General features: G+C 34.9%; 1 protein-coding gene across 5 annotated transcripts in view; it reads right to left on the reverse strand.

Annotated features, from left to right (window-relative positions):
• CNTN5 (contactin 5) overlaps positions 1-21,249 on the reverse strand; it is a 1,325,220-nt gene that overhangs the window by 52,412 nt on the left and 1,251,559 nt on the right. For all 5 annotated transcript variants that reach the window (XM_045790825.2, XM_087868224.1, XM_045790823.2 and 2 more), the window contains 2 exons: positions 20,584-20,818; positions 11,584-11,693 (listed from right to left, as the gene is read on the reverse strand). In XM_045790825.2, the coding sequence (XP_045646781.1) occupies positions 11,584-11,693; positions 20,584-20,818 (345 nt within the window). The remainder of the gene's footprint in view (positions 1-11,583; positions 11,694-20,583; positions 20,819-21,249) is intronic.

Below are 21,249 nucleotides of genomic sequence, written 5' to 3' on the forward strand. Positions count from 1 at the left end.
TAAACCACTGGCCAGACTTATCCAAAAGAAAAGAGAAAGGACCCAAATTAATAAAATCAAGAATAACACCAAAGAAATAGAAACGATTGTTAGAAACTATTATCAACAACTATATGCCAATAAATTAGCAACCTGGAAGAATTGGATGGTTTTCTGGAAACCTATAAATTAACAAGATTGAAACAGGAAGAAACTGACAAACTAAAAAGACCAATAACTAGTAACAAGATTGAAGCAGAGATCAATAACCTCCCAAAACACAAGAGTCCAGGACCTGATGGATTCCCTGGGGAATTCTACCAAACATTCAAAGAAGAAATAATACCTATTCACCTGAAGCTGTTCCCAAAAATAGAAACAGAAGGAAAACTTCCAAACTCATTCTATGAGACCAGCATTACCTTGATCCCCAAAAAAGGCAAAGATTCCATCAAAAAGGAGAATTACAGACCAATATCCCTGATGAATATGGATGCCAAAATTCACAACAAGAACCTAGCTAATAGGATCCAACAGTACATTAAAAGGATAATCCATCACGACCAGGTGGGATTTACTCTTGGGATGCAAGAGTGGTTCAGCATTCTCAAATCAATCAGTGTGATAGAACACATTAATAAGAGAAGAGACAAGAATCACATGGTCCTCTCAATTGATGCAGAAAAAGCATTTGACAAAATACAGCATCCTTTCCTTATGAAAACCCTTCAGAGTGTAGGGATAAAGGGTACATTCCTCAATTTCATAAAAACCATCTATGAAAAGCCCACAGTGAATATCATTATCAATGGGGAAAAGCTGAGAGCCTTTCCCTTAAGGTCAGGAACATGACAGGGATGCCCACTCTCGCCATTATTGTTCAACATAGTACTAGAAGTCCTAGCAACAGCAATCAGAAAACAAAAAGAAATAAAAGTTATTCAAGTTGACAAAGAAGAAGTCAAACTCTCTCTCTTTGCAGATGACATGATACTTTATGTAGAAAACCCAAAAGACTCCACCCCCAAATTACTAGAACTCATACTGCAATTCAGTAATGTAGCAGGATACAGAATCAATGCACGGAGATCAGTTGCTTTCCTATACACTAACAATGTAAGTGCAGAAAGAGAAATTAGGGAATCAGTTCCATTTACAATAGCACCAAAACCCATAAGATATCTTGGAATAAACGTAACCAAACAGGCAAAGGATCTATACTCTAGAAACCACAGAACACTTATGAAAGAAATTGAGGAAGACACAAAAAGATGGAAAAGCATTCCATGCTCATGGATTAAAAGAATAAACATTGTTAAAATGTCTGTGCTACCCAGAGCAATTTATACTTTCAACGCTATCCCAATTAAAATATCAATGTTATTTTTCAAAGAGCTAGAACAAACAATCCTAAAATTTGTGTGGAACCAGAAAAGACCATGAATTGCCAAGGAAATTTTGAAAAAGAAAAACAAAGCTGGGGGCATCATATTGCCTAATTTCAAACTATACTACAAAAGCTGTGATCAGCAAGACAGCATGGTACTTGCACAAAAACAGACACATAGATCATTGGAATAGAATAGACTCCAGAAATGGACCCTCAACTCTATGGTCATCTAATCTTTGACTAAGCAGGAAAAAACACCCAAAGGAAAAAATACAGTCTCTTCAATAAATGGTGTTGGGAAATTTGGACAGCTATATACAGAAGAATGAAACTTGACCATACACAAAGATAAAATCTAAATGGATGAAAGACCTCAATGTGAGACAGGAATCCAACAAAACCCTAGAGGAAAGCATAGGCAGTAACCTCTTTGACATCAGCTAAAGCAATTTCTTCATGGTACGTCTCCAAAGGCAAGGGAAACAAAAGCAAGAATGAACTTTTGGGACTTCATCAAGATAAAAACCTTTTTCACAGCAAAGGAAACAGTCAACAAAACAAAGAGGCAATCCATGGAATGGGAGAAGATATTTGCAAATGACACTACACATAAAGGGCTGGTATCCAAGATCTATAAAGAACTTCTCAAAATCAACACCCAAAAAACAGATAATTAAATAAAAAAATGGGCAGGAGATATGAACAGACACTTTTCCAAAGAAGACATATGAATGGCTAAGAGACACATGAAAAAATGTTCAACATCATTAGCCATTAGGGAAATTCAAATCAAAACCACATTGAGATAGCACCTTACACAAGTTAAAATGGCAAAAATTGACAAGGCAAGAAACAATAAATGTTGGAGAGGATGTGGAGAAAGGGGAAACCTCTTACACTATTGGTGGGAATGCAAGTTGGTATAGCCACTTTGGAAAACAGTGTGGAGGTTCCTCAAAAAGTTAAAAATATGTTCCAGCAATTGCACTACTGGGTATTTACCCCAAAGACATAGATATAGTGAAAAGAAGGGCCATATGCATCCCAGTGTTCATAGCAGCAATGCCCACAATAGCCAAACTGTGGAAGCAGCTGAGATGCCCTTCAAAAGACGAATGGGTAAAGAAGATGTGGTCCATATATACAATGGAATATTACTAAGCCATCAGAAAGGATGATTACCCAACATTTGCATCAACAAGGATGGAACTGGAGGAGATTATGCTAAGTGAAATAAATCAAGCAGAGAAAGACAATTATCATATGGTTTAATTTATTTGTGGAACATAAGGAATAGCAGGGAGGACATTAGGAGAAGGAAGGGAAAATGAACTAGAGGAAAATAGAGGGGGGGACAAACCATTAGAGACTATGGACTCTGGGAAACAAACTGAGGGTTTTAGAGGGGAGGGGAGTGGGGGGATTGGTTAGCCCAGTGATGGATATTAAGGAGGGCATGTATTGCATGGAGCACTGGGTCTTATTTGCAAACAATGAATGGTGGAATACTACATCAAGAACTAATGATGTACTGTTTGGCGACTAACATAACATAATAATAATAAAAAAATTCCCTTTAACATTTCTTATAAGGCTTATTTAGTGTTCATGGACTCCTTTAACTTTTGTTTGTGTGGAAACTCTTTATCTTGCCTATTCTGAGTTATAATGTTGCTGTATAGAATATTTTCGATTATAGATTTTTTCCTTTCAGAACTTTAATATACCACACCACTTTCTTCTGGCCTAAGATTTCTGCTGAAAAAGCTGCTGACAGCTTTATGGGGTTTCACTTGTATATAACTGTTTCTTTATTCCTTTTTGCTTTAAAAATTATCTCTTTATCATTATTTTTCACAGTTTAGTTATTACATGTCTTAATGTGGACCTCCTTGGGTTTTTGTTAGGAGCTCTGTGTGCTTCCTATAACTGGATGCCTTTCTCTTTCCCCAGATTAGGGTCATTTTCAGCTATTGTTTCTTCATATAAGTGTTCTTCCCTTTCCTCTCTCTCTTCTTCTTCTGGGATCTCTATAATATGAATGTTCTTAAGTCTGATGTTGTTGCAGAATTCTCTTAACCTATTTTCATTGTTAGTTATTCTTTTTGCTTTTCAGCTCGGGTGCATTCGATTGCTCTGTCTTCCAGATCACTGATCCATTCTTCTACACCCTCTAATCTGGTCTTGATATCCTCTAGTGTAGTCTTCATTTCAGTTTTTGAATTCTTCAGTGCCACTAGTTCTTTTTTATATTTTCTATTTGTTGAAGTTCTGAGACTGTACTTTTTTCTCAAGTCCAGTGAGTATCTTTATGACATTACCTTGAATTCTTTATTAGGAATATTTCTTATCTTCATTTCATTTAGCTCTTTTACTGTGATTTTGTTGTGCTCTTTGAGTTGGGACGTACTCCTCTCTCTATTCATGTTGTCTAACTTTCTATGTTTGTTTTTATATACCAGGTAGATTGGCTATATCTCTTGGTCTTGAAAGTCATGGCCTGTGTAGAGGAGGTCCTGTAGTAAAATATACACAAAATACAGCACAATTCCACATGGTCACCAGAACCAGATGCTTCAGAGGTTTCTCCTGTGTGAGCTGCTCTGGCTGAGCCACAATTGCCTGCAGCCCTGCCAGCTGCAATGACCTGCTTTGCTGTGGGCACACTGGACAGAGTTTGTTACACAATCTGTTTAGAGGCTTGGATGCAGCTGCTTCAGGCTCCTTTGAGTAGGGTCATCAGTCTACCCAGATGTTCACAATTAGCCTCTTTGCCACAGCTGCAGGTGGGCACCAAGGGGTAGGGCTTACACCCTGCAGAGCCACCTGGGAGGTCCAGTTGCAGGAACTGCTGGCATGCTGGTGTGTTTTGTTATCTTCCCTCATCAGGGCAAGAGTTACTTTGGAGTGGTACCTTCCAGGCCAGGGTGCCTGCTGGGTACAGTGGGAAAGGACTGGTTTGAAAGGATACCTATCAAGGCAGGCAGATTGGATGGGGTGTTTCCACAGGGGACACTGGGCAGGGAAATGGCATGTGGTGCTAGCAAGGTAAATGGAGAATGTTAGCACTGGCTTTTGCAAGTGTCCGGCTACCTAGACTGAGGGAGGGGAAGAAAAACTTCATCCACCAGCACTTTTGTTCCTGAAGAAATCTCCTGCAGATCCCTAGTCCTCCTGCACATGTTTTAACATTAGTCAATAAATCTCCTTCACATATATCCCAGGCACTTTTCAAACATGCTTCTGTGCTGCATCTGGGGCTGAGTTATTTAGTATGCTGCCTTGTTAAGGGTGGGAACTTGGTTTCTTATCATGCTCCAGCTGTTCAGGAGTTAAAGCCAGTGATTTTTAAAGCTCTTGGTGTAAAGTCTCACTGATTTTCAAAATCAAATGGTATGGGATCTCATCTTCCCAGTGCAGGTCCCCAATGCTGGGGGTGCCTGGTGTGGGGTCTATCCTCTCACTTCTCCATGCTTGTGATGTCCCTCTTCATTGTGATTAGTTGCACAGTTAGTTCCCAACTGTGTCTTCAACACTCCCACCCTTTCAGATGTGGTCTTCTCTCGAAGATTAGCTCTGGAAGGTCTGTTCTGCCAGTTTTTAGGTCATTTTCAGAGTTAGTTGTACAAATGTAGGTGTTATGTTGGTGTGTCCATGGGGTAAGGTGAACTTGGGATCCTCTCAATCTGCCATCTTCCTTCCTTCCCTGCTGAACTTCTAAATGTGGAGTGTGAGGACACAGTTCAGCCCCTTCTCATTCCCTCTCCTAGCCTTTTCTTTTTTTTTATTTCCTCTCCTCTCCTCTGGAAATTTTTTTTTCTTTTGGTAGTTTCACTTAATAGCATGTCTTTAAATACCTCCTTTATGACTGCCACTTTAATGTTTTTACTCTGATCTTTTGGACTTCAAACTCATATATCCTATTTTCTACCTGACTTATCCTCCTGAATTTCTAATAGACATGTTGACTTTAAGTTAGCCAAAACAGAACTCTTAATTTCCCACCTTCAAATTTGTTCTTTGTCCCATTGTCCAGTTTCTCCTTTTTTTTTTGTTTAATGGGACTGCCATTCATTCATTTGACCAAATCAGTAATGCAGAAATCATTTCTCTTCCCTCCATATCTGATGAGTCAGCAAATCTTGTCAGCCCTGTGTCTGAAATATATTTACTTCTTACTCCACTGCTATGACCTTAGTTTAAGTCACCATCGTTTCTTACTTGGATTATTGCAAGAACCTCCTAACTTCTATTCCTGATTTTCTTCCCTCCACCTTTCATTCTTCACATAAGAACATCCAAAATGGTGTTTAAAAAAATGTAAATCAGAAATTGTCACTCCTCTCTTTAAATTGCCACAATGGTTTTTCATTGCATTTGAAAGAAAATGAAAACTCTGTAATCCACATATCCTTACATAATCTTGTCTCTGCCCGCCAACTTTCTACTTTTAATTCTACTCACACCATTGTTCACTAAGATCCAATTGCTTTACTTTCTTCTTTTCCTTAAAGGAACCAGGTGTGTTCTACCTTTAAACTTCTATATGCATTGTTATTTAAGTTTATTTTACTTGTTTGCTTCTTTCTTTCTTCCTTCTTTCTTCTTTCTCTCTTTCTTTTTCTTTCTTTCTTTCTTTCTTTCTTTCTTTCTTTCTTCTTTCCTACTTCTTCTCCTTTTTTTTTTTTCTAATTTGTATTCTCCCATTAGGATTCAACATTCCTAAGAGCAGAACATTTTCTATCTTATTCACACATTTCAATTCAGGAAAAAGAACAGAGATGGCTGAAAACATGGTCTCTGCTATTTCCAAAATGGCACATAGTGCCTTTATAGTAACTAGCTCTTTCAAACATTGCAGGTAAATGTGTGTAAGTATGGCTAAAAAATGATTGGTAGAACTGATATGGTTAAGTACATAAAATTTGAAACCATCCCATGAGTTTGCTGACAGAAAAATACATTATTGTCACCATGCTCAGAATTCTACCACTAGTAAAATTTAGTTAGGCTTTTGGTTGGGATAGAATAGAGGAGGGAGGTAGTGGTGAGATAAAATATTAAACTTTAGTAGGTTACTGTATTTTAGTAATATTTAGTCAGTGAGAACTTTTAGCAAGTGAAAAAAAGAAAAAAGGTGAGGAGATGAGAGGAGTAAGTTCTAGGGTGGATAAGGTGAAGGACAGAGGTAGATCTCTCCTTAGGGGAGAAAGGGGTAAAGAATGCAGAGAAGGGAGGGTGGCAGAAATGCTTATAAACCCTATTTATATCACATTTATTTTTAAATCTACATGCAACTATCCAGTTATGAGATAGTATAAATTTAAAATAGTCTTTGCTGACCATATTTCACTTGAAACAACCATTAATGTCTTATTTGGCTACTGAATTGTAAAAGGTTTTCATTCTCTGATATAAAAAGTATACATTCAATTTCCTAAATAAATAGAAAAATAAAAAATAAATAAATATAAATATATACCAAATAAATAAATTTGATAACAAGATGACATTCTTTAATTTTTATTATTTCCTTTCTTCTACTGGCTTGGGGTTTTATTCTTTTTCTTGCTCCTTTGTGTGTAAGGTTAGGTTGTTTGAGAATTTTCTTGCTTTGTGAGGCAGGCCTGTATTACTATAATCTTCCCTCTTAGGACAGTTTTTGATGCATCTCAAAGACTTTGGACCATTGTGTGTTTATTTTCATCTGTATCCATGTAATTTTTTATTTCTTCTTTCATTTCTTGGTTGACCCAATCATTATTCTGTAGCATGTTATTTAGCCTCCATGTATTTGTGTTCTTTCCAGATTTTTTCTTGTGATTTCTTATGTTGTGGTCAGAAAAGATGCATGATATGATTTCAATCTTTTTAAATTTATTGAGACTTATTTTGTGGCTTAACATGTGATCTATTCTAGAAAATGTTCCACGTATATTTGAAAATGTGCGCTTCTGCTGTTTTTGGTTGGAATGTTCTGAAAATATTTGTTAGATCCATCTGGTCCAAGGTGTTATTTATTTATTTATTTATTTATTTATTTATTTATTTATTTATTTATTTATTTTATTTTTCCAAGGTGTCATTTAGAGCTGCTGTTTCCTTGTTGATTTTCTTTGTAGATGAGCTATCCATTGATGTATGTGGGGTGTTAAAGTCCCCTACTATTACGTATTACTGGAACTTTCTCCCTTCATGTCTGTTAATAGTTGTTTTATGTATTTAAGTGCTTCTATGTTGGGTGCATAAATATTTACAATTCTTATATTCTCTTGTTGGATTGTTCCCTTTATCATTATATAGTTGTCTTCTTTGTCTCTTGTTTTAAAGTCTATTTTGTCTGATAGAAGTACTGCTACCCCATTTTTCTTTTTGCTCCAATTTGCATGATATATATTTTCTCAACCCTTCACTTTCAATCTGCATGTGCCCTTAGGCCTGAAATGAGTCTCTTGTAGGCAGCATATAGATGGTTCTTGGTTTTGTTTTTGGTTTTGTTTTCAATTCTTTTGATTGAAGCATTAAGTCCATTCACATTTAAAGTAACTATTGAAGGGTATGTGGTTATTGGCACTTTGTTAGTTGTTTTCTGTTTGTTTTTGCAGTTCTTCTCTGTTCCTTTCTTCTCTTGTGTTTTGATGGGGTTTTTTAGCGTTATGTTTGGATTTCTTTCCTCTATTTTTTGTGTATCTATTGTAAGTTTTTTGATTTGACAAGATGACATATTTTTAAAAACAATTTGTAAGGCACTATAAAATAGTATAAAGGTTACTGTGCTCATGGATTCTGTGTTTCTAAGTATAAAAATAGTTGTCAGAATTTGTGTTAATTTATTTGAATTTAAAAATGCAGTCATTGTGATGATTACTCCAGAATTTGGTTTATTCCTATTAGCATTCTATTCTTAAGGATATTCCAGTTTTTTGATACATTTCCATTTTAAATGATATACACTTAACAAAAATGTTGTGCTCTGATCCTCTTGAGTGTTACTCTTGAGTGGTCTTGCTTTTGGTCTCTAGTCAAGCTTTGACCACAAAATTCCATAAAACTCTCACCAGGGTCACTAGGATCTCTGCATTGCCATATCCGTTTTGCAATCTCAGGCTTCATCTGTCTGAATTTCTCAGAAGCATTTTACTCAGTAGAGCAATTCTTCCCTTAGCTTCTGAATTTCTTCAGTGTCTCCTTTCATTTCTTTGGCCAAACTCTCTTTCTTTCTTGAGTTCCAAATGGTCAGGCATCATAGGGCTCAATTCTGAAACATCTTCTTTATCAACTTTCAGTGATCTCATAAAAGCCATTTATATACTGATTATTCCTTGGAGTTAAATCTACATCTCTACCCTTTCTCTTAGCATAAGACTTACTTGACAACTCTTTTTGAAATAAGAAGTCTCATAAAATTAAACGCATTTAAACCAGAATCTGTGATTTTTTTTTCCACTAACATTCACTCTTTTTCTGAGTTTTTCATCTATGTGAATGATATGTTATTCACTCAGTTTCTTGGGTAAAAATCTCTGGAATTATCTTTGATTCCTTTCTTTTTCTTAGTTCACGCTGAATTCATTTTCAAATCCCATCATACAACCACACAAGATATATCTTAAAAAGTTGCTTCTCTTCAATTTCACTGAGACTGCTCCAGTCAAAAGCAACTTCATTGTCTGGGGTACCTGGGTGACTCGGTCGGTTAAGTGTCCGACTCATGATTTCAGCTCAGGTTGTGATCTTACGAATTGTGGGACTGAGCCCTGCATCAAGCTCTGTGCTCAGCAGGGAGTCTGCTTGAGATTCTCTCCCTCTGCCTCAGCCCCCCACTCTCTTGTTCTCTCTCTCTCCCTCTCTCTAAAATAAATAAATAAATAATTTTTTTTTTAAAAAAAGCAAGTTCATTGTGACTTAGGTTGGAACAACTGCCTTTCTCTGTTCTCCCTGAGATCTTGTCTAGAGTCTATTTTCTACCCTCTAGATTAAGAGAGTCTTTTAAAAAGTAAGTCAGATACTGACTCTTCCTGTTCAAAATCTTTTAATGACTTCTCCTCATACTTGGGATAAAATCCAGATTCCCTTCTGTGCTTCACAACACCCCATATAATCTGGTCCTTGTCTTGATGCTCTTTCCACCACTTTCCTACCACCCTCTCTGTTGTTCACTGCTATCACACCCAAATCATTCCCTTCACGCTGTTACTTTAGAGACTTTGAGTTTCTTATTCTCTTTGCCTCTTTCTCCCTCATTTGGTCATGTTTTAATTCAAATGTCACAGCCTCAGAAAAGGTGACTTTTCAAACCTTTATAAATAGTACACTCTTTCACTCTCTACCTTCTTATTCAGTTTTTTTCTACACAGTATTTATCATAATTGAATTTATATAACACAATTATTTGTTAGTTTGTTTATTATTTGCCTTCCCTAATTCAATATCAACTTCATGAGGACAGAGACTTCATTTTGCTCATTGTTTTATCCTTAGCATCTAGCTTAGTGTCTGATAGGTACTTAGTGAGTTGTCAATAAATGTTTGTTGACTTAATGAATGACTTATATTTAGAAAAAGAAGAATTGTGCACAAATATAAATCTTAGATGATGTTTGCAGGACCTCCAAGATAGCTTTTGTTACAAGTGAGTCACAGTGGGAATGTGAATGTCACGCAGAAAACAATTGAGTGTGGCTGGCTGTGTGAGAAAAGCACCACTCTGAGATGTAGGACCCTGGGTCCCTCACTCTTCTGTTCACCAGGATACACTTTGTGGCCTTTCTAAAAGTATGCACACCAGATGTTTTGATTCAGAAGTCTAAGTTAGTTTACACTTACGTAGTTGTTTTAAGTTAGGCTCCCTAGAAGCAGAACTTGAGAGAGAGATTTGAGTGCATGTGATTTATTTTGAGAGTGCTTGCAGGTAAACTTGTATAGAAGGGAGGAGAGAAGGAGGAAGAGAAGGAGTCGAGAAGGATTGTGGTCTCAGGTAATCAATTCAGCCTTGTCCTGATACACATGGAAAAGACTCTGCATCATAAAATGTACCATAGGTTGTTTTCTCCTTTAGTCAAGGAGCCAGTCAGTCTGTCATTGGCTTTGGGTTGCCTGATTGTGGGAGGGGAATTTTTCAGGTAAAGCGGCACCCCTCAGTGAAGGGCAGTTCTCCAAAGGAGAAAGGGAGACAAGGAGATATTAATCAAATAAATGTGCAATCATGATAAGACACATACTGAATTATGACCCCCAAATAATAAATCAAAGCAATATTATAGAAACAAATCCATGATACTGCATAAATGATTTCTTAGAAATGGTACTTGCTGTAATTCTTCAGAAAGATTGTGTGAATTCCTTATCATAAAAATCATTATCTAATCCTAGAAGTATATCAATCAAATATTTCTCAGGCTTATTTGAAACCTCAAATAGAATTTAAAAATGTGTTTTCAGTCTGAAACCAAGTTGGTGTACAAGTCCTATACTTGATCACTATTTAAGTTTAAAGGGAACTAAGGTCTTGTGTTGGACGCTAATTATTTTTTGTCTTTTAGAAATTATCCCCCTAAATCCTATCCCTTACTGGCCTACACAAAAAATAAGGATCTTGAATTTGTGGAATATTCAAGTTCATAGATTATGTATGATCCTTTAGTTCTTGTGGAGACTAAAATTTCATTGAAGTCATTGAAATGTTATGAAATTGTCACCATTATAAAGCTGGCATAACTGTGTTGGAAAATAGCAAAATTTAAAAGACAAAAAGTTATTTGAATAAATAGGTATAGATCACCAAGTCCAAGCAAATTTTGAGAAATCAGTATAAGAGTTAAGATCCGCCAAGAGAGTATGATAGGAAAACTTGTTTTATACATTAAATTATTAGAAGGAAATAGACAAAAACATTTTTTCCACAAAAACATTTTTAACCACCAGTAATTTGGAGATCAGTAAATATCCACCTATAACTCCTGATTTTTATCTAAAGGTCTATTTTCATCTCCTTAAAAAAATTCTTTATATGGTATTATGGAAACTATTGTACTAAGAAATAAGCCAGCTAATGAACAACGTGTCAGTAAAATAGTATATTTCTCACTTTATTTGCCACAGAAAAAAAATTGCAAAAGAATGTAATTCTGTTGAAGTGTCACCAAACCATTTCTTTAGGAGAATGCAGTGGCAGCAAAAATAACAAGGTGTATTTTCAATAATTCTATTCATACCTCAAATCCCTGTGGTCTTCCTAGACTCTCTTTAATATGTTTCCATGCAACAAGAATTTCTGACACAGACACGCTTGTAGCCTTGACATCTGTGGGAGCAGCACTGGGTTCTGTACAAAGGAAAATGGAAATAATAAACTGTGATGGTAACAAGTTATATCTACCAAAGCATTGCACCTGAATCTGTCAGGTATTACTTCCTTCTACCTTATTTTTGAAATGAGGTGCTATGGTAGCTATGAAAACCACAACAAAATAAAAAGATGATCTTTTTGGATTTCTGTACTTGGGTCAAGTCTCATCAATATTTTACCAATGACAAATGACAAATTTAGCAAGACAAGCAAAGAAGATCTTTATCCTTGGATTAACCAGGACATTTCTGGAGAAGTTAAATTGTCTGACTTAAATTGTCTGCCAATCTAACATAATGATCAAAAGCGTGGACTAGAGAATCAGCCTTGGCTTTTTTGCGGCTGTTATATTTTGCTTTCAAAAATTTTTTTTAATTTACCTTTAGGCAAGTTGCTTTGCCTTTTTCCATGCTCCAGTTCCCTCATCTGTAATATGGGTATAGTAAGAGTACTTATTAAAGGGGTTTTTAAGGTTAGTTTTTGCTGAAATAATAGGTATGAAATATTTAGCACAGTGCTTGGCACTATAAACATTCATTCACAAAATATTACTTATTATTATTTTATTTTATTTTTTACCCTTGCAGAGTAAAAATTTCATTATTTTTGTTGTTGTTCCAACCGCAAAACTACATTTCCATGATTGTATAAAGAATATGATATGAATCATGATTTTTAAAAGGCATGCATTGACTTTTAAGACAAGTATGGACTGAAAAGGAAAGTCCCTGAAGGTCTCAGTCCTATTTAAAAAGTATATTTTCATTTGTTCCTACGCTTAGTGACCTTTCTCACTATTTTTTCAAATACACCATGTCTGACTGGCATCCATCAAGAGGTGCACCTTATTTGAGGTTGCACTGTATGTGAGGAACAAAATATTCTCAGCTTTGACATTGTTGAATCATAAATACTATGTCACAAACACACGTTAAATGAAATGGCAGAATAAAGGCCATACTTTAGTTCAAACAGTTCTGTACAAAGTCAATTTAAAAAAAACCTACTGCATTAAAATTGTAGAGACTTAAATACTAACCCCATATCACTGGTAAGACTTCAGATTAATCTATTGAAATGTTTTTTGTTTGTTTGTTTGTTTGGATTCAGGGAGCCATATGTCAAAGCCAAGAGTTTAAAGTAAGATATTTAAAAATCATTATTAGAAATATTAAAGGAATCATAACCATTTTCTGAGATCTTTCTTTTTCAAATGAAAGGTAGTAACACATCTACCTGGAGAAACTTTATGTATTACTAAGTGAAAATTATCAGTGAAAAACATCTACACTTGTTACTGTAAAAGAAACCCAGGAAAGACTTTTCCAAAGGTACATGCTTGTACTGAGCAATGATTTTCTTTTGATAAACTCATTAAAATGAGTACATGCTATAATTGTGTTAATTCAAAGTGCTTTAGTAAATTTACATTAATCTTTACATAGGAGCTGACATTAATTCCAGTCATGGTATAAATTATAATTTCTCATTCTGTCACTTTTTGAATATCTTTTATTATTTTCTTTTGCTCACTGGTTTCCCTCACTCCACTTTCCAACCTCCTAGTATCTGGCATCTATGGGATTAAAAAAGAATTCTGGGAAAGCTTCTATTTCATTCCAGAATTCTGATCACCAGACTTGCAACAAGATTTTTTTCATTGCTACTTAATAGGAGTTAAAATTCTTGATTTTGCAAGTAAAGTAAAGGAAATGCTGATGTTCTCAAGGTGTGCACAACCTGATCTCCAGGATTTAAGGTATGATTTATTTCAACGACAGCCACACTTTCGGTACAATTTGTTATTCACAAGTAGTTTTGCCTATCTTTTAAATGAATGCATTACAGAGATTTGTGTGCCACATGCCTTCTTTCAGCTTTTTTTTTTTTTTATTGAAGCAATTACATCTTTGTCAAAGAAGATTGCAGGGAGATAAATAATTTCAGAAGCACAAAACAGTGGTTGGGTAGAAGTCTTTCTATCCCTATTTATCTCTAGAGAAAGGAGTAATTTCTCTCTCAGCTTTCTGTAGCACTGCACAACCTTAAGTACTTCTCAAATAGAAATAGGAAAGTTTTAAAAAATAAAGAAAAATTTAAAGGAAAAGAAAAATATTCAGAAACCTATTTCCTAAACAAGCACCCTGAATTTTTATTTAAAAGCTCTGAGGATTTTAAATCAGGATCAGACCCAAGCAGACATGTCATAGATGAATTCTTGGGGGCTAATATTATAATTGCATCTAATTGAATGAAGGTAGATGAACTAAACAAGAACTGAAGAGTCATTTTTTATTTGTTTCACCTTCTGGATGTAAACAGTATCGGAAGTAAACCCATTGCTGATCTAAATTAGAAATTTCAGCATGTAAAAAAAGTGATCTCAGTCAGTTTACTTCCAGAAGTTTCATTATATATTGTTATAGCCACAGATTGAAAGCTTTTTCTGTAAGCAAGAGTAACCGACTAGATCACAGAATGTGTAGTTTGGATTGGAATTAGCTGTTCTGTTTGAGCATCCCATTGTAACTGAATAATGGAAGTAACTAGAAAGAATTTTAGAAAAGTCACTTGGATCAAAGGTCATAAATGCATGGCCAGGGGTCTTTAGTCATGTTTTGTATGCCCCAATAATTTATTAATTTATTTCAACATTTCATATAAAAGAATTTCTGGCTTCTTTAGGAAAAAAATTGGTGATACCAAGCCTGAATTTGTGGGTGTTGGTAGATTAGAATTAGCAGTTGGTCACATTAGTCAGGGCATAGTCTTTTCAGTTTGCCAGAGTCCCTATCACTACCTATTATCTCACACTGGGACTACTTCACTTATTTATATCTCTTACCTGACCTCTATAGGCTTTTGAGTTATGGATGTATGTTTTAAATCCATGTCCTCATTTTGCAGATGAAAATGTGACATGTACACAGGTTGATTTATCCAAACTCTGTTCTGGCTCTGAAAGAACCCCAACTAGAACTTGGGTCTCAAGGACTCGTTCATCTGTTGTTTTTACATTGGTATCAAGTCAGCAGCTGGTTCATTTTGTATTTCTTCATTAGTTTTGAGGCACAGAAGAGATTTTGGAGGGAACATATATTTCATTTACTTTCTGCTCAATTACTTCCAAATAATGGACAGAGGAACAGATGGAAATTAAAAACAAAGATAATAAACTTATTTTATTTATTTATTAACCAATGGTAATAATAATTGTCATTTATTGAGGATTTGATATGTGCCTAGCATTATTCAAAATTCTTTACATGAATTCATTAATCCTTCCGAGAACCCTACTATCATTATCACTATTTTTGCCAATTTTGAAATTGAGAGGCAGAGTCAAGCAGCTTGCCCAAGGTCACACAGCTGCTAGATGGTGGAGAGAGGATTTCAACAAGGCAATCAGGTCCTAAACACAATGCTGTTCCACTTCTGTGCACATATCTATGTTTACACACCTAATGCTTTTCCTTGTGTTACTGCTTTCTTTTCTCATTGCCCTACCACACCTAATTTCTCTCAAGAATATTAATGTTGGGGTCCCTACTTGGGCTGTCTACTCTAAGTCTTGCCAGAAGCCACCTAAACCCCTGCAATCTTTCATTTAACTCTACTGCAAGCTTACTATCAGCTCCTTTTATTCCTGTTTCGTGGAATTTTTGATAATGTTGAACCACAGCTACATTGCCTCTCATAGATTCTGTCATATTCAGGCGTTTCTAAAACTCTCTTGATCTGTAAATCATAGGGTGTTTCCTGCTACTCTCACTTCCATTATACTCAGGTAATTTGATGAAAATTCAGGGACTTACTTCAGAGACTGTACTGGTGGTATGTCTAATAGATTCAAACACTTAAAAAGATTTTTTTTTCTTTTACTTATGATGATATTAATTAGGCCATGGCTAACTCCTTCACTCCAGTCTTGGGATATAAAGTGGACAAGCTGATTGATAGATTTCAGTTTCTGTCAGATTAAAAATTTTGAACAACATTACCATGTTCATGAATTTAGATGATACATTTGTATTAAGTGACTTAGCAGCTGGAGTTCTCCAAATAATATGGGGAGATGTGCTTGTAATATTGATTATACATCTGACTTCCCAGGAGGGGTGGGCAACAACATTAATCAAAGGAGAGTTTAATAAACTTCTTGGGAGAAAGGGTTATGCTTTCATTATTTAAAAATTCAGTGAAGACAGCTGTAGTTGAACTTTTACAGGCACTAATCCAAATGGATCATCTGGCATAGACAGGAAATTATCCCTCGTATTTTACAACTAATATGTCAATTTATTAATTTTCAAGTTCACATAAATCCCACTGAGTTCAGTTTCAGCTAGGAATTGATCTGGGGAATAACACCTCATGAATGTTGTGTTTTAATTTGGGCTGTGGTAGCTCCATTTGCAAGGAGATAATTGCATATCATTTTCTGCAAATGAGGAGAGGCTTCTTGGTTTTAATAAAAATAAAAGCAGAATACTTTTTACATGCAAGGCAAATGCCAAATAAACTAGAGAAAGCTAAGGCTTATCACAAATAAATAAATATTTCAAACTATAATTAATCTATATCGAATTTCCTGCTATTATTCTATTAATGTAATTGAATGTTCAGATTCTTTTCCTTTCAAAACTATAGTAACAAGAACTAAGTGGAAAATGGATATAAGTTTGACTAAAAAGTATTTCTAGATATATAGAAGTGAAAGCCAATTGGATTTTTCACATGGAAAAAAAATCTACCATGCATTATAAATCACTATGTTGCAACATTGCTATCATTTTAAAAAATTAGAATTGTTTCCAGAGTGACAGTATTGTATAGGATTATAGCATACCCTAGAGATTTGAAGTCAAATCAAGATTGTAATGCACATAATTCTTGCTTGGTTTAGAGGGTATAGATAATTGATACATGTGCAAGGTGCATGGAGGTCTTAGTAGGCAAATATCTCTCCTTTCAGGGTTATCTAGAGTCACTCAGGGTTACTTCTGTTGTAGAAATCTTTTTTTATTTTTTTAAAGATTTTATTCATTTATTTGACAGAGAAAGAGACAGCCAGGGAGAGAGGGAACACAAGCAGGGGGAGTGGGAGAGGAAGAAGCAGGCTCTCAGTGGAACAGGAAACCTGATGTGGGGCTCGATCCCAGGACCCTGGGATCATGCCCTGAGCCGAAGTCAGACGCTTAACAACTAAGCCACCCAGGCACCGCTCGGTTGAAGAAATCTTGAAGGGTTTCCAAGGCTCAAGAGCATTAGCAGAAGAACCATTTGGAGCTTTTCTGATAGTATTCTAGGGTAGCAGTCCACTTCAGAGTCACAAAAGTCAAGGTCATTTCCCAAGTGACTTATCAAGTATCAATATTATAAACGATGAGTTCTTTTACTAAAAGATCACATTCAAAATTTTCCCTATAATAATGTAATTCTCACTGTATTCCAATTGCCTTTCTTGAGAGGAAAAGAAAAGGATGGAAGGTATGAGGAATGCACATAATCTCTTACAGAAGTGTGCTCTGGATATGAATGTCATCCATCCATGCATGTAGCTAGTCATCTTGATACGAAGAGGAAGAATTATGCCCATGAATAGAGATAGAATGCCATCAGCAATCCTCTTATTCTTTACTTTATCAAAGAATATGGCAGGCTTTTGTGGTGATAAGCAAGTGGACTAGGTTAAAGGAAGAACAAAGGTGCAGAATTTGTCTTATGGAGAACCACAGTCTTAATCAGATCAGTTGGACTTTGGTCAAGAGTATGACAACAAAGGCACACTTTGAATCTGTATGAATGCCCTCAGACATAGAGAAGTGGAACTTGCACTGTCATGAGTATAATATATTATTTTATCAGTCCATTACAGACCTTGACTCTTTTAAAAATGGTTTAATATTCAAAATGTTCACTTCTTTTAAAGTAAAGCAATTTTATGATCTAGGATTATTAAAATTTAGAGTATTTAATATTATAGAATAATTGACAAACTTTCAGATTCAGATTTGTAATGGTTCCCAGAGATATTCTACTTCGAGACTTTCATTTCTAAAGTGGAGGAAGATAAGGTTCAGTCAGAGAGGTGATAAACTGCAAGATCTTAGTTAGTGTGTGAAGACTGAAGCTTTGACTGCCCATCTCAGGCAAATGGTCTTCCTTTCCATTGTTCAACCTTTCCTAGTTGCACAATTTAATTATGCTAAAACTTTACTTATATTTACACATAAAGTTCCAAATTAGTAAATTTAACTAGTGACCAAATGCCAAATATATGTTTTAATTTTGTTGTCAGACAAAAGAAGGGGTGCCTGGGGGGCTTAGTCAGTTAAGAATTTGCCTTTGGCTCAGGTCTTGATCCCAGGGTCCTGGGATCTAGCCCGGCATTGGGCTCCCGGCTCTGCGGGGAGTCTGCTTTTCCCTCTGCCTCTGCCCCTCCTCCCGTGCATGCTTTCTCCCTCTCTCTCTCTCAAATAAATAAATAATTTTTTTAAAGAAATGAAAAAAATAACAAAAGCAGACTATCTACATTTAATTTGCCTGGTATCATTCATATGTCAGTCTACCAAAATAAATGAAGTGTTACTATGAAATATGTTACAGCAACAATTCTCAGTGCCTTTAAAAGAAGATATCCATATTTCCTATCTAGCTTGAAAGAGTAATCTCCAAAGGCAAGCTATTTCAAGTTTAAGGAAACACGGTATAAACAACCCACAGTGATTGCTATAATTTAATTTCAAAGCAAAGGTTGACAAGAAATGTACAAATCTTGATTTCTTAAAGTCAGCACTCGTGCTGAGTTTAAAGCATATTCACAAACCTCTCTTATTTACCTTATGTGACCTTTGGAGTTATGTGCTTGATAATTAGGTTGAAGAAGTTTTAAAGCAACAAGATGCATTTCCTGAATAAAATATGTACTTCAAACTAGATTTTTGCAGTAACAAATAGTGCAAAATATTATTATATATCTTATAGTAAAATAACAAAATATTATTAATATTATTAATATTATTAATTAATTATTATAATATTAATTAATATTATATTATTAATATTATACATTATATTAATATTATATTATTAATATTATATATTATATTAATATTATATTATTAATATTATATATTATATATAATATTATTAATATAATAATAATAATATTATTATTATTATACATTATTATTATACATTCCTGATGAGATAGTATAGGGTAGCGGTTAAAAGCATGAGTTTCAGAGTCATACAGATGAGGGTTCAAATCCCAGCTCTGTCACTTACTATAGTTACTTACAACTCTCTCACTTACTGGTGTGAATTTGAGCATGTTACTTTACTTCTCTGAGCCTCAGCTTCCTGAAAAGTAGATTGGGGCTTGAGATTCCTACCTCATATTTGGTTGTAAGAGTTCAGTACCTCTGCTGTATTTGAAAACACGGATATTTGAGATGCTAAGTGCATGCGTATCTCACTGGAACACCTATGATTCCTTGTTATTACTTGATTCTTCACTTTCCTGGTCATTATTACACTAGGATAAACTTTCTACTTCTGCTTCAGATTTTGGCTCTGTATTAAAAAAAAAAGAAAACAACTCAGGGCAACTTGTACTGAAAAAACTACACCTTACATATATCAGACACTACCTTTGTGCTTCAATATTCAAATGACCTTATTTATTTCCTCCCCCCTACCCATACCATGTAGCTCACAGTACCAAAAAGATAATTCTCTTGAGCTATTTAAATAAGTCACACAAGTGGGTACAAAGAAAGTATCAAAGCGCAGTTTATCTTGATAATGTTTATTAGGTCAAAAGAGTGCTACCTTTGGTGGAACGTTTTCTCAATCATTTGCCAAATTTAGGGAATATGAGGCATTGTTTTTGCTAGCAGGGCCAGTTGAAATTCTGCACTTGAATCGAAGAAAGACTAAGAAAAAAACTCACCTTAGGGGGCTAGATCTATCATATTATCTTTTTCAGAAAATTGTATTTTTGTATTAAAACTTGAAAGAACTGAGGATTTTAATGTATGAAGCTGAGTTTGCACTACCCACTGACTGCAACCACAAATAAGTCACAGTTTTATAGTTTACTCATTCGTAAAATGGGTATACTGCTTAGTAAGTCCTGCCTACCTCGTAGTTTTATATTGAGAATTAAATGTGGTTATGCATGTGAAAACAGCATGTTAGAGAAAAATCAAGGATTTAATGACTCGGGTTTAATTCTCCATTACCAGGTGTGTAACCTTTAGCAAATTTCTTACCTTTTCGACTTCAATTTCTTTCTCTATAATGTGGATAATGATGACTATTAGACAAGATTTTCATGAGAATTTCATGATGTCATATGTGAAAAATTTTCAACAGAAAGCTCTGTCTGATACTTCTTTATCAGTATGACATTTTGTGTATGAGGTTAGTAATAAATATTTATTGGTCACGTAAATAGAGTATTTATTTAAATTTATTTCACATACATTTAACTTTAGTGGGTTAAATATAATATTATCTAAATTTAAAAAACCAAGAATGATTGGTTAAATGTCCATCCAGAGGAAAGAAGACACTATAGATGTTATTAATATTATTATTATCATGAAAATATATTTGCCATGTATTGTTAAGGAGTAAAGAACATAAAGCAACACATATGGAATGCTCAATTTTTTTAATAAACAATTATTTGGAAAAAATATATCTAAAAAGTATAATGAAAATATGGGTTAGTTTTATTTTCTTTTGGTGTATCTGCATTTTCTAATACATGTGCAATAATGTATCATCCATATAACATCCACATAACATCCATAATAAAATGTGGAATGTAAATAATAGAGCTAAAGAAACTGACCTCCTTCAGCTGAGCAGATAACCACAATCTGACTGAAAGGTCCATCTCCTTTATTGTTATAAACGCCAACCTTCACTTCGAAGGGAGTAAGAGGAGGAACACTTTCATCTCGATAAATGAATTTTGAAGCTTCAGAAGATGTCACCATTTTTTCCTTCCAGCCACGTGTTCCATTGGGCCTGAAAGCCACAATATAGCCAAAGCCTTCCCCATTCTGAAACTCTTCAGATACTGGCTAAAGAAGAAAAATGCAATCAATTATCAGCAAAATAACTGATTAAAAAGGCCACTTTTTTCAAATTTTATTTTGTTTTAAATTATGGATAACCAGAGAAAAGGAAACTTTCAAATCTGTAATGCTACACTGAAAGCAATATAGTACAATCACTTAGTAGTCTTTGGAAACTTAAAAGCGGTTAAAAGTAAAGGATAAAAACTTAAATAATATCAGTTGGTATTTAAGAGTATCAAGGGTACTGAAAACTCTTGAAGTGAAACAAATTTAAACCAGTTAGTCATGTATATGAAATGAATATTCCACACTAGAATGTAGCATGTTGGGGAGAACTGTCATACGGTCTGGTGGTCAGAAAAATCTGTGGCTGGAAATGCTCAGCAGAGCCCTTTGTGCAGAAAAAACAGGAAACATTAATGTAGGACTTTTTA

This window comes from Ursus americanus, chromosome 16 (genome assembly GCF_024610735.1).
Source record: "Ursus americanus isolate L20-20 chromosome 16, mUrsAme1.1.p, whole genome shotgun sequence".
NCBI classification, from domain to species: Eukaryota; Metazoa; Chordata; class Mammalia; order Carnivora; family Ursidae; genus Ursus; species Ursus americanus.